The sequence below is a fragment of the Salmo trutta genome, chromosome 12 (assembly GCF_901001165.1).
Source record: "Salmo trutta chromosome 12, fSalTru1.1, whole genome shotgun sequence".
In the NCBI taxonomy this organism is placed as follows: Eukaryota; Metazoa; Chordata; class Actinopteri; order Salmoniformes; family Salmonidae; genus Salmo; species Salmo trutta.
Genome location: NC_042968.1, coordinates 31,195,217 through 31,213,575, shown reverse-complemented (window position 1 = coordinate 31,213,575; position 18,359 = coordinate 31,195,217). Strand labels below are relative to the sequence as shown.

The 18,359-nt window shown below is 44.1% G+C and overlaps 1 protein-coding gene across 1 annotated transcript in view; it reads right to left on the bottom strand.

Annotated features, from left to right (window-relative positions):
* The window catches only part of LOC115203337 (protein FAM214A), a 26,664-nt gene extending 16,931 nt beyond the window's left edge, over positions 1 to 9,733 (bottom strand). The window contains exon 1 of the mRNA XM_029767951.1: positions 8,378 to 9,733. Within this exon, the coding sequence (XP_029623811.1) occupies positions 8,378 to 8,408 (31 nt within the window). The 5' untranslated portion in view covers positions 8,409 to 9,733. The remainder of the gene's footprint in view (positions 1 to 8,377) is intronic.
* Positions 9,734 to 18,359: the final 8,626 nt, after the last annotated feature.

The window sequence follows — 18,359 nt, the reverse complement described above, 5'->3', positions numbered from 1 at the left end:
CAACCAGCATTAACCATACCCCCCCACTAACACCAACCAGCATTAACCATACCCCCACTAACATACACCAACCAGCATTAACCATACCCCCACTAACACCAACCAGCATTAACCATACCCCCACTAACACACACCAACCAGCATTAACCATACCCCCACTAACACACACCAACCAGCATTAACCATACCCCCCCCACTAACACACACCAACCAGCATTAACCATACCCCCCCACTAACACCAACCAGCATTAACCATACCCCCACTAACACACACCAACCAGCATTAACCATACCCCCCCACTAACACCAACCAGCATTAACCATACCCCCCCACTAACACCAACCAGCATTAACCATACCCCCACTAACACACACCAACCAGCATTAACCATACCCCCACTAACACCAACCAGCATTAACCATACCCCCACTAACACCAACCAGCATTAACCATACCCCCACTAACACCAACCAGCATTAACCATACCCCCCCACTAACACCAACCAGCATTAACCATACCCCAACTAACCCCAACTAACACCAACCAGCATTAACCATACCCCCACTAACACCAACCAGCATTAACCATACCCCCACTAACACCAACCAGCATTAACCATACCCCCCCACTAACACCAACCAGCATTAACCATACCCCAACTAACCCCAACTAACACCAACCAGCATTAACCATACCCCCACTAACACCAACCAGCATTAACCATACCCCCACTAACATACACCAACCAGCATTAACCATACCCCCCCACTAACACCAACCAGCATTAACCATACCTCCAAATAAATCTAGAAATCTGTCATTCATTTTGACGATTTTACATCTTCTCGCACAATTTTACATCTAACTAAAATGTTTGGTGCAGTATTCTCAATGAAAACGAGTCATCTCTCATTGAAAAATCAACAAAGACTTTATTGAAGAATCCCTACTGTTGACCAATCCCTGACGAAGGGGCGTAGACTTCGGCTCCGAACTTCAGCTTGCATCTAGAAAAAAAATGTGCTCGAACAACCGAAAAAAAGTCCAAAACGAACAAAAACCATCACAAAATGTCATATTATATGCACAAACTATTCCGAACTGTTCGTCTGGGAAGCATGCGAACACCGTAACACAAATATCACTACCTACAGGTTTCCCCGAGGATTTTCTTTCAAGTTAGCGGGGGATGGGGGCGTCGTCGTGGGCGTTGCCAATTGCGCCTCCTACCAACATCTTTAAAGGCCCTCCTCTTGGCAGAAGAGACCAAATTCTTCTGTTTTAAATGTAAGTTCCTGCAATTCTACAAATTTTGCCATGGCTTATGCCATCTGAGTGACTCAAAAATTAGGGAGCGCCATGACATAAATAATTTTTATTTTGGTGATAGTTCTCAAAGATGATCTCATTCAAAAATATATAACTTCATTATATTTTCTACAAACTTTATATCTTTAGTCTTTTAAGTTCACTGAAAACGTTTTAGCATAAAAAAATGTATAAAATAATAAATAATCATATTTTTTGGGAGTGGCCGACAACGATTAGCAGCGGCGGCACTCAATGAAAACGCACACACCAGCAGCTAACACACCTCAACACACACCAGCAGCTGACACACCTCAACACACACCAGCAGCTGACACACCTCAACACACACCAGCAGCTGACACACCTCAACACACACCAGCAGCTGACACACCTCAACACACACCAGCAGCTAACACACCTCAACACACACCAGCAGCTAACACACCTCAACACACACACCACCAGCTGACACACCTCAACACACACCAGCAGCTAACACACCTCAACACACACCAGCGAACACATACAGCCCTGAGGTTCCTCTCCTCCTCTGGTCATAGTGCACATCTATTTGCATGGGGACAAAGGGTTGCCCTGGCAACACACAGATCATGTTAATGTCTCGTCACGCGGATTCTGTGTGTGCTGGAATGAGTTGGGTCTGTGTGTGAGCGTGTGTGCATCTGTGTGTGTGTTTCCAGTGGCACATGAGTCACGTGTGTGTGACTCATCTATGACATGACTGTCTGTCACTGTGTGTGTGTGTGTGTGTGTGTGTGTGTGTGTGTGTGTGTGTGTGTGTGTGTGTGTGTGTGTGTGTTCTTACAGACTCTTTGTTCTCCGTGAGGTCTAATCTGTGCCTCAGTGACAAACAGACAGCAGTCCAGCCCACTCTACAGGAGCTCTGATTTAAGTTACAAAAACACTAACTAGCCTACACTGTAGCGGCAAGCAAACAGAAAAGTGTTGTCAATACAAAGATGCAGTTTCCTGTTCTATGTGATGTTGGCCTGCCCTGAAATCACATGTAGGAACAATAAAGAGAATAGAGTTTGAAGTTTAGACATGTTCAATTTACAGTTTCCTGAGAGCTCTCTCTTTGTTCCCTTTATCTACCCCCCCTCTCTTTACACAAAGGGGCAGATTCACAGCACACATAGCAACACACAGATGCCTTCTGATTGGCTTAGAGGGTTGGGTACAGTTCTCTCTTTCTGCTACTGTGAACTCAGCTGCTCCGGCTGCTATTGTCTGGACCTCTCAAACACACCAGGCCCAACGGACACACACATCTCAAACCCTCATTACTAGCTGCTGCAACAGAAGGGCTTTCACACACACACACACACACACACACACACACACACTAAGCTTTTACTTGAGCCCAACTGCTAATTTAAAACATTACCACTAGTGATGAGTCTAACGAGAGCATTCAGCCTCGCTAAAGCTTTTAATCATGGTCCTGTGTGGACTGGGGTCAGCTCTGAAGGCCTTGATGTTTACCATTACAGGTGACCCTGACCAGACTAGACCTGATCATGGCCTCACCAGCCTGGGTGTAAAGGCCTCCAGAGCCCGTGCTCTCTCTCTGCAGAAGCCCACTCTTTGTCCCACTAATACTGATTACGTAACTGGCAGAGTGCCCGGCACAGCACAGGGTAGGACAGCAGGGTAGTACTCACCGCTGTGTACCTACTACGGCCTCAACAGGACTCTGAGCACAACTACACTTTACTCTATACTCTGTAGACTGATAGTCTGTGCTCTGCCTTTTAACCTAGGTTTTGAGGAGTTTACAGCCCCCCCCACATGTTAGACAATTCAGATTGTGTGTGTTTCGCACACTCAGCTGGTCTCTCCTGCTGGCTGAGCCGGGTCTATCTGGCCTTGGTTGAACCCACAAACACACCCCTCTGACCTACAGCTCTCATGAGATTACATTTCTGACACAGAGGACAAATTGAGCAACGTCAACAACGCTCCAAAGGCCATGGAAAGTGTGGCAGTCAGACTTGTTAAAGTGCTGAACTGAACTGGAGCTGGCCAGCCATGGCCTAATACATGTCTGTATGACTGACTGACCTAGCCGGGTCATGGGTGGTTCTTCTCTGCAATAGATAGAAGTCAGACGACTAACATGTCGATCTATCTGGCTATGAAAAGCCAACTAACTCCCGAGGTGTTGACCTCTTGCACCTTCTATAACCATTGTGATTATTATTTGACCCTGCTGGTCTTCTATGAACGTTGGAAACATCTTAAAGAACGATCTCGCCTTAATGTCCATGTACCTTTATAATCTCCACCCGGCACAGCCAGAAGGGGACTGGCCACCCCCGCAGAGCCTGGTTCCCCTCTAGGTTTCTTCCAAGGTTCCTGCCTTTCTAGATAGTTTTTCCTAGCCACCGTGCCTCTACATTGCTTGCTCTCTGGGGTATTCAGCTCGGTTTCTGTATAAGCACTTTTTGACAACTGCTGTTGTAAAAAGGGCTCTATAAAAACATTTGATTGATATGTATCTAGACTGGCGGCCACTTGCCAAACTAGTTGTGCTTTTACCAATTCCTCTGTTGCTGGTTATCGTGTAGAGGCCAGCGTTAGATACAGGCCAGAGGCTGCTGATAGTCGTCTATGCTCCACAATGTATTCAAACCTACATATTGTGTCAATAGACAGCTCTCTTTCCAGATGCCTTTAAACAGGGGCACAGCACAGGCAGACCAATCATCTGGTTAGGACTATGTTGACCTTGTTACTAAAATAAAGCAACAGAACAAGCAGCAAGCTGACTAACCATGTGGGAGTTCATCTCAGATATAGCAACAACATGTGAGTGGGAGAAGGCAACCATGCATGGTGGTGGGCGGCCATGTTTAGAACAGTAAAGCTGTTGGCTGACTTTTGGAGGGAGGTGTGTTGTTGTTGGCCAAGAGGAATCTGACCCAGCAAGGGGACTCTACTCAGCTCCAACTATGGGATATGTGTGAAATTGTCAATAGTCTGTTACTTTCCTCTAGTGGTCTCCTCTAAAGTGGTTTCCTCATCTTCTCCCCTCTTCTTGATCTGCACTGATCTGATTCTGAACACAGGTCTTTTTCAATCAGTGAGGAAGGAGAGAGAAGATGAGAGGAAGCCAATGTAAACTATTGACATGCAGCCCATATTACAGAAGGAGAGAGGAGAGGAAGCCAATATAGAATTTTGACATGCAGCCCATATCACAGAGCATCATATATGGGCCAGGGAAGGCATAGAGAGTGGTGCGCTCTGCTAATCCTTCCCCCTGCCAGGAGGAAACTGAGCGGGCCAGATGGTTCCTACTGTTCCTGCTGAGATGGCTGCCGGTTGGCTGAGCGCAACCATGGGGGAGGAGCCACAGGGGCACAGGAGTTGACCGGCACACAGGAGCTGATGATGTCACTAACACAGAACCGTTCGGGTCAACACACTTACGTCCCGTGCTGGTTCTGGCCCGAGCAACCACTGAGCCTGTGTGTGTGTGTGTGTGTCAGGCATGAGCCCGACTGACCACTAAGCTTGTGTGTGTGAGCACACACACGTGTGTGTGTGTGTGTGTGTGTGTGTCAGGCCAGCGTGAGCCAGATAAGACCCCCAGTTACATAAGAGCATTACTGGGAGGACTGGTTGGAGCCGAATCACACGCTGAACTTGAACTGAACTACAGTACCGGCCAACACAGGAACCTGTCAGAGCACTTTTATGTTCAAGTTACATACCGCACCTTTATGTTTTGGAGCCCAGAGGTCTACAAAGACAGTCAGCGTGACACATCCAGCACGTCAAAACACAACATAGACCTACATCCCAGTGATCAGACGTGACTGACCCTTTCTGTGAGAACAAAAACACCTGTCGCTGTACCTGCCTGTCATTCTGTCTGGTTAGTGAAATAACATAAAGCCTGTCCTTTTATACCTGCCTGTCATTCTGTCTGGTTAGTGAAATAACATAACGCCTGTCCTTTTATACCTGCCTGTCATTCTGTCTGGTTAGTGAAATAACATAACGCTTGTCCTTTTATACCTGCCTGTCATTCTGTCTGGTTAGTGAAATAACATAACGCCTGTCCTTTTATACCTGCCTGTGTGTATGGTGAATAACAAAACACCTGTTGTAGGTGAATCACTGCAAGAAGGTTGGCATAATAGTCAGATTGACTGTCTGATTGTTCTGTCGGGCCTGGCTGGCGGTGAGAGTTCCCTCAACTCTGTGCTCTACTGGCTGTTCGGGGCCTTCGGCGATGGGCTAATTAAGCAATAAGGCCAGAGGGGGTGTGGTATATGGACAATAAGGCTGCTTTTATGCACGCCGCAACGCGGAGTGTTAGGACACAGCCCATAGCCATGGTATATTGGCCATATATCACAAACCCCCCGAGGTGCCTTATTGCTATTATAAACTGGTTACCAACGTAATTGGTATTAACAGCTTCTACCCCCAAGCCATAAGACTCCTGAACAGCTAATCAAATGGCTACCCAGACCCCTCTTTACGCTGCTGCTACTCTCAGTTTATTATCTATGCATAGTCACCATCTACCTACATGTACATATTACCTCAATTACCTCGACTAACCGGTGCCCCCACACATTGACTCTGTACCGGTACTCCCTGTATATAGTACAGCAGGTAGCCTAGTGGTTAGAGCGTTGAGCCAGTAACCGAAAGGTTGCTAGATCGAATCCCCGAGCTGACAAGGTAAAAATCTGTCGTTCTGCCCCTGATCAAGACAGTTAACCTGCTGTTCCCCGGTAGGCCGTCATTGTAAATTAGAATTTGTTCTTAACTAACTTCCCCTGTTAAATAAGAACGTGTTCTCTAAACATTCTCTCTGTTACGTTGTGGGTGTGTGAATCAAGACAGTAAGTCCACGGGGGTAAAGCCTGGAGAAACTAACTCGTCACTAGTTCAGCGTAGAGGCTAGAATGCTCCGTAAACACCTTCCTCGCCAGGGAGATGAGGAGGAGAGAGGGGGTCTGGGAGGAGGAGGAGAGGAGAGGATAAGACAGGAAAGGAGTGAAGAACGGGATCAGGACAAACGGAGGAGAGAGATGGAGTACAGGGAGGGCAGTCTGTCTGTCTGCATTTTCAACCAGAGGAACAGTATGTCCCATAATAACAATAGAACAGTGGGAGCATCGGCTGGCCTGTCATATGGGAACTGCTCCAGAGCAGCTTCTATTGCAATTAGACATTATTAATAGACCGACAGGGAGCCAACAACAGAATCTATATGAGGGGGAAGGGAAAGAAAGGCTCAGTTGGTAGAGCATGGCACTTGCAACGCCAGGGTTGTGTGTTCGATTCCCAACGGGGACCAGTACGAAAATGTATGCACTCACTACTGTATGTCGCTCTGGATAAGAGCATCTGCTAAATGACTAAAATGTAAATGTAGTCCAACTTGAGATCCAGCAGGAAAAGACAGATCTGTCTCTTTAGCTCAGTAAAAGTGTGTGTTGTTGTTTACAATTGACCAAGCAAAAAAATAAAAACTGCAGTGTGTAGTACAGTAAGTGTGTGATTTATTTACTATATGTACAGTGTGTGTGTTTACCACATCCATATGTCAGAGCCATGAACCCTGGGTTCTTTTTAAAGGTAAAGCCAGAGTCCGTGTGCAGGGGTGAAATCTCAGCCTTTTGATGTTGGACAACATGTTTACACCCGGACATTGGCTAGAGAGACATGTTACAGTACAGTGTCAGTAAGATGGGGGTGTAGGACACTGATGGTGTGGGGTTTGTTGTGTAGTAGGAAAAGCAATCTCTGATTGGGCTTCCTTTGTCTGACAGTGGTTGCTGTGTGACCACATCAAACCTCTGTGCAGTAGTTGCAGGCCCTGCCTATTGTCTGACTAGTGACAACAGGTCCCAGTACAGTAGACAGAGACCAAGCTAGTACAGAAGAGACAGGCCTATTTTCTTACTACAGAACTCAGAACAGTAGATACAGACAGCCATAGTGTCTTAATACAGGCCTCAGAACAGTAGATAGAGACAGCCCTATTGATTGACTCCATGTTTGGTGGTAACTAAAACAAACAGAAGCTGAATGTCTTCTGATTGAAGGTAATGTGCTAAGGCCAAAGAGTATCAGCTAGCTGCTCTGAGCTCTAACTAGCTGCTGTTATGTTGTTTCCCCTACAAGAATCATAACCAACCTTGGATTAATGACAAGCATGTTGAAGCAATCACTACATTACTAGACTATGTCCAAGCAGGCAGACTAGACTGGCAGGCAGGCAGGGGGCATACAATACAGTCCATGTATTACTAATAGAGCTGGCATTACAGACCACTGCTGCTGCGGTTGAATAAACCTGATATGAAAACAGACAAAGCTGGCTGCCCTGCAGACTTCATGTTAATCATACATCATGTAAACACACAGACAGTACACAAAGCAGAGAGCAGATCGAAATCTCTGTTCATAGTGATGATTCAGAGTCACAGTGAAGATGTTCAGTTCGAACAAAGGGCTTTGAGCATTGCAGCATACCCATACCAGACTGACAGAATAACGCAGAGCTCTCAGGCACACAAAAGAAGCTACAGCTGTTTTATCATGCAGTGAGTTGTTCCACTGTGTCAGTGTGACCTGCTGTGTTTTGTTCCCCAAAAACAGCTTTTCACAGAAATTACAAGATGACATTGTGTTGTTATAATTAAACCATTGCTCAGATATCTGTAGCCATCTTGTTTACCTACCTATCCATTGTGTAATTTGGCAGTCAGAATGTCCTAATTCCCGTGGCCTCACTGGCCTGCCTGGGTCAGGTTTACTTTGTTATCAACACAGGCAGGCAAGCGAGTTAACCAGCTGTTACATACCTCTCCCTCTTCTGGGGGACTGCCTGGCTGGCTACATTCTGCTGATCCAACAACACACACAGGCCAACGATAGATCATGTCAATATGATCCTCATGACCCTATTAGTACTGCAATGATGGGCACCGTAGTGAAGGCTCACACAGACGAATACCATGAACAGTATAGCTTCTGTTGGCATGGAATAAATCCATGTAGATCAGCTTACCTCGCTCTGGTTTCATGTTAGCCAGTGTCATCTGGATCCCTCTGGGAATCTGGCAGCCTCGGCAGCCTCTGTCTGTCTGTCTGTCTGTCTTCGGTCTGAAGACTCCCGTCCACACAGCCCTGACAGCAATATACTGCTGTGTGTCTGACTGTGTGGATCCAAATTTTCCAAAGGATTGCTGACTTATTGCATTAAGCAACAATACCAGCTGGGTAGCCTGTATGCTGCCAATCGCCCCCTAATTTACCCGACAAAGCAATGCTTTGTTACCAAACTGCTACTGTACAGGTCCATCGAGTCAGATCCACTGTTAACTGGCCAACGAACAGTTGAGCTAGCTAGCTAAATCTGACCGTCAAACATTAGATTAGCTCCGAGTTATTGCTTCATCAACCGCCTAGCTAGCCAACAAGGCATTGAGCTGACAATCTGGCTGTCCACCCCCCAAAAATAAACGTCTCAAATTCCACCACCAAAACCACGACAGTAGTCCCGTCACGAAGCATCTCTCTCTCTTTCAGCTTGCTGTGCTCCTGTAACCTCACCTATTTGGCTTAGCTAACGTGGCTTTAGCTAGCTGACCAAACAAACAACACACAGGCATCTGATCTGATGACGACCTTCTCAAACAAAACACACCAACGCGCAGGTAGCTAGTGATCCACCTCCGATAACAATGGGCTCGAGTAAAGGACAGACCTATTTCACCCGATCATTCTGGAAAAACAGCCAACGTTAGCTAAACGCCGTGTTGTCCAGAAGCATCGGTTCCACTTGTCGTCTTGAAACATAGTGAGGTAAAGTAGCCACGTCCTGTGTCAGTTACCTAGTTATTGTTGACTAGCTTTCTCTCATATCAAAAGTTAGTCAGAAAACAAGCTGACCATTTATTTCCCAACTTGTCGCAGTGGCTAGCGAGCTTTTATCCTTCTTCCAAAACAACGGTTCGCTGGCTAGCGAACTTCGTCCAACTCAATAACACAGTACAGGCGCATACCGTTCGCAACAAAATTATATTGTGTGCTCTTTCTTATCCATAAACTCGTTTTGTGTGCTCTCTTCCCCTCTCTCTAGCAATGTCCCCGTGTCAAAACAGATCAGCGCAGTCTTTTCTCAGTCACGTGTCCCAACAACAGCTAGACCACTTTCCTGTACCAGCCCTCGAGTGAACCTGCTGCGATAGCAACCGTGATCTACACACTTTTTGGTTACAGTTTGACAATGTGTCAAGATGACAACAAATACCATACACTAAACATGGTTCAAATGAACATTATAACTCTGTGTAAGTGTACCTCAGTACAGGCCAGGATGGATACATTGTAGCGGGACGGCCACTGCTCTGATTTGATTGGTGGATTGGATGCGCGTTCACGTCTGCACGTGGCACGTGTATTTTGTATGTGAACATTTTGTTCTGGGTGCTTGACGTGTTCAGATACACATGAATGCTGCGTTGATGTGCTCCTCTGGGTTTTAGATTTCGTAGTTCTGAAATACGACTTCGTTTTCTTCATGTGCTTTTTGGTCTGAACAGTTCTTCAACCAAAATGATTAGCACATTTTAGCTGGCCTGACAAACTAGCTAACGTTGTTTATAATAAAGTTAGTTGGCTTGTTTAAATTGTTGAACATTGACAATATGGTCAAAGTAGCTACATTTTTACCAATATTGGAGTTGTCATCTTTTGGTTGGCAAGGCAAAAGGTCAGTGGTGAAACGTCACAGAACTGTTCAGACCAAAAAGCACATGAATAAAACGAATAAAAGTCGTATTTCACAACTACGAAATATAAAACCCGGAAGAGCACATCAACGCAGCACTAACGCCGTAAACTCGAGACAATTTTCTCTGAGTTTCCCACTTATACTCTGATTTGGAGGGTTGCCTGGGAACTCTAATAGCACGAGAAAGCCGCATAGGCAGATAAAAAGAGTGACAATATCGTAGCACTTTGACAATTCAAATTTGAGATTTTCTTTGTTTGAACTGTGCATAGTAGTCAGCGCTTTGATTGTCTTTGAAAGTGAATACAGTGAATCGGTCAATAACGACAACACGAATCCAAGCCACCAGCTCTCACAAGGCCTATAATAAGATTAGGGATGTTTTATTCGTTACTCAGTGCTCACTATTAATAATTTTGAGTAATTTTGTCAACCATGTATTGCTCACAGAGGAAAATTTGTCATAGATCCACTCAACAATACATTCAGCGCGACAATAAATCCTACCACAGCAAAATGACAAAGGGTGGCTTCCTAACTACACTTTATATACAAAAGTATGTGGACACCTATTCAAGTGGATTTGGCTATTTCAGCCACATGTATACAATCAAGCACACCGCCATACAATCTCCATAGACAAACATGGTCTTACTGAAGAGCTCAGTGACTTTCAACGTGGCACCGTCATAGGATGCCACCTTTCCAACAAGTCAGGTCGTCAAATTTATTCCCTGTTAGAGCTGCCCCATTCAACTGTAAGTGCTGTTATTGTGTAGTGGAAACGTCTAGGAGCAACAACAGCTCAGCCGTGAAGTGGTAGGCCACACAAGCTCACAGAACAGGACTGCCGAGTGCTGAAACAACACTCACTACCGAGTTCCAAACTGCCTTTGGAAGCAACGTCAGCACAATACCTGTTCGTCGGGACCTTCACGAAATGGGTTTGCATGGCCGAGCAGCCGCACACAAGCCTAAGGTCACAATGCGCAATGCCAAGCGTCGGCTGGAGTGGTGTAACGCTCGCCACCATTGGACTCTGGAGCATCTGGCAGTCCGACGGACTAATCTGGGTTTGGCGGATGCCAGGAGAATGCTACCTGCCCCAATGTATAGTGCCAACTGTAAAGTTTGGTGGAGGAGGAACAATGGTTTGGGGCTGTTTTTCATTGTTTGGGCTAGGCCCCTTAGTTCCAGTGAAGGGAAATCTAGACGCTACAGCATACAATGGCATTCTAGATGATTCTGTGTTTCCAACTTTGTGGCAACAGTTTGGGGAAGGCCCTTTCAGGTTTCAGCATGACAATGCCCCCGTGCACAAAGCGAGGTCCATACAGAAATGGTTTGTCGAGATCGATGTGGAAGGACTTGACTGGCCTGCACAGAGCACTGACCTCAACCCCATCGAACACCTTTGGGATGAGTTGGAATGTCCACTGCGAGCAAGGCCTAATCGCCCAACAACAGTGCCCGACCACACTAATGGTCTTGATGCTGAATGGAAACAAGGGACTGCAGCAATGTTCCAACTGCTAGTGGAAAGCCTTCCCAGAAGAGTGTATTGTGTGCTGTTATAGCAGAAAAGGGGGGACCAACTGCATATTAATACCCATAATATTGGAAGGAGATGTCCACATACTTTTGGTCATGTAATGTATTTCATTACTGCGCTCAAACTTGTTGACCTATAAGCTGCTTGCTCTTGAAGTTCATAATTGAAACTATATTCATGGTTGTGCGTGTGTGTGTGCGCACGCATGTGTGATTCCAAAACAAGGGACAGATAAAATGCTGCTGACAGATAACCTGTTATGCAACGATGGCATGTCTGTCTCCACTCTGGTCCCTGATCCATTCTCTATATTTAACCTGTCCTACAGTGTCTGGATGGGTGGGACATTCAATGAAATAAGCAGAAAACTGGTTTTAAAGGGTAAAATTTGACTCATTTGACATGCGTGGGACAAAGGAAACCCTGTAGGATCTGTGATGATGACAACACAAAGAGACCTCAGCAGAACAACATACTGTATCAGCTGGAGGAATCCCCCTGCAGGTGACTGAGTTACACTGTGTTATGTTGCAATCTAGTGGTGGAAGAATAGAAGTGCAGTGTATCAGTGGGCATTTAAAAGAACAGGTGGAGACATGTCAATCAAATCAAATCAAATTTTATTTGTCACACACGCCAAGTACAATAGGTGTAGATCTTACAGTGAAATGCTTACTTACAAGCCCTTGGCCAACAATGCAGTTTTAAGAAAAATACCTAAAAGTAACAAATAATTAAAGAGCAGCAGTAAAATAACAATCTACAGAGGTGAAGTGCCGAGGGGGGTAGGTGCCAGTTGCAGTTCAAAACACATTTGATCTACTACATACAGTACCAGTCAAAAGTTTGGACACACCTCCTCACTCAACGGTTTTCCTTTATTTTGACTATTTTCTACATTGTAGAATAATAGTGAAGACATCAAAACTATGAAATAACACATATGGAATCATGTAGTAACCAAAATAGTTTTAAACAAATCAAAATATATTTGAGTTTTGAGATTCTTCAAAGTAACCACCCTTTGCCTTGATGACAGCTTTGCACACTCTTGGCATTCTCTCAACCAGCTTCATGAGGTAGTCACGTGGAATGCTTTTCCAACAGTCTTGAAGGAGTTCCCACATATGCTGAGCACTTGTTGGATGCTTTTCCTTCACTCTGAGGTCCAACTCATCCCAAACCATCTCAATTGGTTTGAGGTTGGGTGATTGTAGAGGCCAGGTCATCTGATGCAGCACTCCATCACTCTCCTTGGTCAAATAGCCCTTACACAGCCTGGAAGTGTGTTTTGGGCCATTGTCCTGTTGAAAAACAAATTATAGTCCCACTAAGCGCAAATCAGATGGGATGGCATATCGCTGCAGAATGCTGTGGTAGCCATGCTGGTTAAGTGTGCCTTGAATTCTAAATAAATCACTGACAGTGTCACCAGCAAAGCACCCCACACCATCACACCTCCTCGTCCATGCTTCACGGTGGGAACCACACATGCATCATCTGTTCACCTACTCTGCGTCTCACAAAGACATGGCGGTTGGAACCAAAAATCTCAAATTTGGACTCATCAGACCAAAGGACAGATTTCCACTGGTCTAATGTCCATTGCTGGTGTTTCTAGGCCTAAGCAAGTCTCTTCTTATTATTGGTGTCCTTTCATCATAATGCTTGATGGATTTTGCGACTGCACTTGAAGAAACTTTAAAAGTTCTTGACATTTTCTAGATTGACTGAACTTCATGTTAAAGTAATGATGGACTGTCATTTCTCTTTGCTTATTTGAGCTGTTCTTGCCATAATATGGACTTGGTCTTTTACCAAATAGAGCTATCTTCTGTATACCAACCCTACCTTGTCACAACACAACGGATTGGCTCAAACGCATTAAGAAGGAAAGAAATTCCCCAAATTAACTTTTAATAAGGCATACCTGTTGATTTAAATGCATTCCAGGTGAGTACCTCATTAATTTGGTTGAGAGAATGCCAAGAGTGTGCAAAGCTGTCATCAAGGCAAAGGATGGCTACTTGAAGAATCTCAAATATAAAATATATTTTGATTTGTTTAACACTTTTATAGTTACTACATGATTCCATTGGTGTTATTTCATAGTTTTGATGTCTTCACTATTATTTTACAATGTTGAAAATATGAAAAAATAAATAAGAACCCTTGAATGAGTAAGTGTGTCCAAACGTTTGACTGGTACTGTACATATGAAATACACTTTTGACTGGTACTGCACATATGAAATACACATTTGACTGGTACTGCACATATGAAATACACTTTTGAGTCTAACATCAGTATTGAAGGAAATTACATGAGTCTGGATTCAGGTGCTGGAATTCCAACTGTTTATTTTCTACTTTTTAGTGACTACAGAAAATGTTACATTTTAACGCTGAAAATCAAAAGCTGGGTGACATCATCACTTGCTTCTCTTTATTATTTTTATTCCAATTTTTGTTTTGTTTAGCAAACACAGCAGGTGATGTTGCACAGCACTGAGCGAGCAGTAGCAAAGCCAAGAATATTACAACCTAAATGATTAAACCAACCAAGCTATGAGATACTGTGGCCCATAAGGACAGTGTCTTGGAGTAGGACTGCTGATCTAGGAGAAGGTGGCACCACTTATTTACTTGGATTCAAAGGGAACAAATGACCCTAGATCAGCACTCCTACTCTGAGACACTTTATGAATATGGGCCAAGAACTGTGCATCTCTACACCTAGCCCAACATCCATCTAGCCCATCACACACAGAAACACAACTAGACACTATGATGATTGATATGAAGGACAGACGGCTTCAGAGGAAGGATTGATGGGAATAATAACAATGGACGCCTGTCACTGGCTGGTTTACACCAGAACAACTCAGTGTGAACTGGAAAATGCAGAAACAACTGCTGGGTTCTCTTTGGAAATAAATGTCAGCGAGTTGGTTTCGGTATTTTTTGTTCAACAAAACCTTCCAGAAGTCTTTATAATATATGAATAATCTCTGGAAGAGGCCCCAAGTAAGGTTGCATAATTCCAGGAACTTTAAATAAATACCCAGGGAATTTTTTGCAACCCTGCCCCCAGTGAGGTCCTCACCCCCCTTTATTGTTTAGTGTTTTCACATTCAAAATGACCACCTTTAGCACACTACTTTTTTAGGGAATAGGGTACCACCTCAGATTTGCCCAAACGTCTGATTGTCTCAGGCGCTGCGGTACTGTGATGAGACTCAGCCTGATTAGGGACACAGTAACACACATATACTGAAGCACACAGAGACACACAGACAGACAAATGTACGCACACAAGCATGGTGCATACACACACACACACACACACACACACACACACACACACACACACACACACACAGCCTGTCTAGTTCTACATTGTAACTACTGTCGTCTGCATGGCTATTCCCATTGAACTGTATGGCCTGTGGAGATTGAATGGAAGAGAAAGTAACAGAGGGCTGAAAGCTAAAACATCTAGACTCCACTTAACTGTGTCAGGATCCACTGTAACCGGGCCTGTTCTAAGAAGGACGGCTACTACTGAGAAATGAGATGAGCACTAAACAGCTTCAAGCTGCTAAACTGAGTTCACTGACCACACACACACACACACACACACACACACACACACACACACACACACACACACACACACACACACACACACACACACACACACACACACACACACAGAGACCAGATAAGTGCTGTCCCACCCATATACACACACACACGTTTCTTTGTAGGTTTATTAGACTTTGCTCATTGTCATTACACGAGTTTGCACCAAACAACAGACACTGTGTGGAGCTAGGCGGCAGGGACACAATATTATGAACAAGAGGCATATGTTTCAAATCACACCCTAATCCCTATATAGTGCACTTCATCACACCATATTCCCTACCTAATGCACTACATCACATATTTGGAATAGGATTTAATTTAAGATGCAGTTCAGAACAAGCTCTCTGACCCCGCCCCTGGCAGGCCTGCTGCCCCGCCCAGACCCCCCCCCCCAACTCCACCCACCTCACTCTGTGTGTCAGACAGCAAAGTGACTCAGATCAGTCCTTAGGGACCAACTGTTTTATATATCTGATATATTCCAGCTCTAACTCACCTGATTCAACTAGTCACGGGCTTCATGATTAGTTGACTTAGTTGAAAGAGGAGTGCAAGTGTTGGAATAGACCTAATATGTGAAATGGTTGGTGGTCCGATACCTGATTCACACATTTGTAACCAGGCCACCACAGTACAGCTCGGCTTGGCCCTATCGTATGAATCAGGCACCAGAGGACTGGGTTGAGCAACACTGAGAGGACTTGCAGCCCTGGTTTAGTTTAAAACATCACTTCAGATTGTACATTTAAACAGGAGATTCCCTACATGGCGGAGTAACCTTGACTACAGAAGCCCCCGGCCTACAGCCTTCTACTAACATCTATACCCGTGCTGCGAATGGCAAATCAAAACTCAACATCTCCTAAACTCACAAATGCCAGTGCTTTTTCAAACGTTTTAATTCATTTATTTTTCCTTTTTTTCTCCACTTTTTGGTTTGTTTTAGAAATCTTTGGATGCTCATTATTATTATTAATACCCATAAAATAAAATAAAAAATTGAAAAGTCAAAAGAATATAAAACACATTACACACTGCTGCTTTTTTGACAGCTGTTGAGCGAAGTACGTACCAAGTGTAGAACGTCTGTATCTGAAATGACACCCTATATAGTGCACTAGTTTTGAACAGAGCCATAGGGTTTGGGTTAGCAGAGATATGAAACGAACACATCCCCTAGTCAAAATCCTGATTTTCAATATTGCCCTGATCACATCCTGGATTAGCCATAGGGTTCTGGTCAGAAGTAATGCACTACATAGGAAATAGGATGTAGTGTCAGACGTGTGTCGGCCCGTTGTCAGGGCAATGGTGTGGTCTCTGGCAGTGTTCAGAACACATGTTGAAGTGACAGAGCTGTGATATACGAGAAGAAGAACACAAACCCGCTCCTTCATCTGATCTAAGCAGGAGAATGGTATAAGTCTGTAAGACAAAACTGAATGTTCATTTGTTTGTTTTTTTTGTTTGTTTTCTCTCAAAAAACCTACTATATACAAATCTAGATGTTCTACAAAGGCATAAATTAAAGCAGTGGTTAAGCAATAATACAAAAACACAATTCCATTCAAATCAAATCATCACAACACAGAAGACGAGAAAAGGAAAACGTATGAACACATTATCACAGCAGTTGTTGGTGTTACCCTGTAAAAAACAATAGTCTACCATCATTATAATATCGGAATAAGTACCCAACGTCTGATAACAAAATAGTACACTTCATCTCTCCATCCAGACAAGTTTCAAACCTCAAGACCCTGAAACTTGTCCTCCGCGACCTTGAACAGAACACTTCTGCCCCAAAAAACATAAAAAATAAATAAGAACCATAAAGCTTTTTGAAAGAAGTAACAATAACAACATTAGTTACCAAACTAGTTGAGTTCTGCCTGACCCACTTTGACAATCTCTCTCCACAGAACCACAGAGTTCTCACTATGAGGTATTCAGAGACAAACACAGCCAGAGTGCTGGGCCTTCCTTCAAAGGGGAGGAAAGGGGATGGGAGGAGAGTGGGAGGGAGGGGGCAGGGGAGACAGAAGAAGAAGAAGAGCTTTGGTATATCAGCAGGAGTGGAGATCAGAAATTCCTTTGGTATGTTTTCATTGCATGGTTGAGCTGGCGAAAGCACCACTTGTGAGAGAGAGCGAGAGAAAGAGAGAAAGAGAGAGAGAGAGAGAGAGAGAGAGAGATAAGGACGGAGAGAGTGAGAGATATTCCTTTAGTTTTCAGTAGTGGCCCTTCTCTACAGGCTGAGGTATTCAAAGAGTAAAAGGTCAAAGGTCATAGAGAGGTCAACAGTGGTTTAACACTTTGGTTCAAGCAAGGCACTCGTCCTGGGAGTTTTAGAGAGGTTGTCAACATGTCTGTATAGAATGTTGTCAACATGTAATTTTAGAACGTTCAATGTTGTCAACATATCATTCTAGAACATTGTAAACATATAATTCAAGAACGTTTTCAACATGTCTGTCTACAATGTTGTCAACATTCTAGAACCTTGTCAACATGTCATTCTCGAACATTGTCAACCTCTGTCTAAAATGTTGTCAACATCATTCTAGAATTTTGTCAACATATCATTCTCGAACGTTGTCAACATTTCTTTCTAGAACATTGTTAATATGTATGTCTAGAGTGTTGTCAACATCTTCATTGTTTTGGTAACATAGTCTACAGCTTCAGTATCATGTCTACCTATAGCTTTATAAGTAGAGAGCAGAGATGTTGAGAGACCAAGCAGAGCAGGGGGAGGGGAGGAGGACGAGAGGAGAGGAGAGGAGGGGTAAGGATAAGGAAATACAGTAAACCTTCTATCCACATCACTCATGTCGGCCGTGCAATGACAAAATCTTTGGTTATCTTTGGTATCATCAAAGTGATAGAAATCACAAATGGAAATTGAGTGAGGTAGCATCTTTGGTTCACACTATAAAATATCAGTAGGTCTTAACACATTTAGAGATTTCTTTATCCTTTTCTTTGTTGTTTTCTTTTCGACGTGAGGAAGCAGCTCTCGCTTGGCTTTGCTTCATTTAATATAATACTC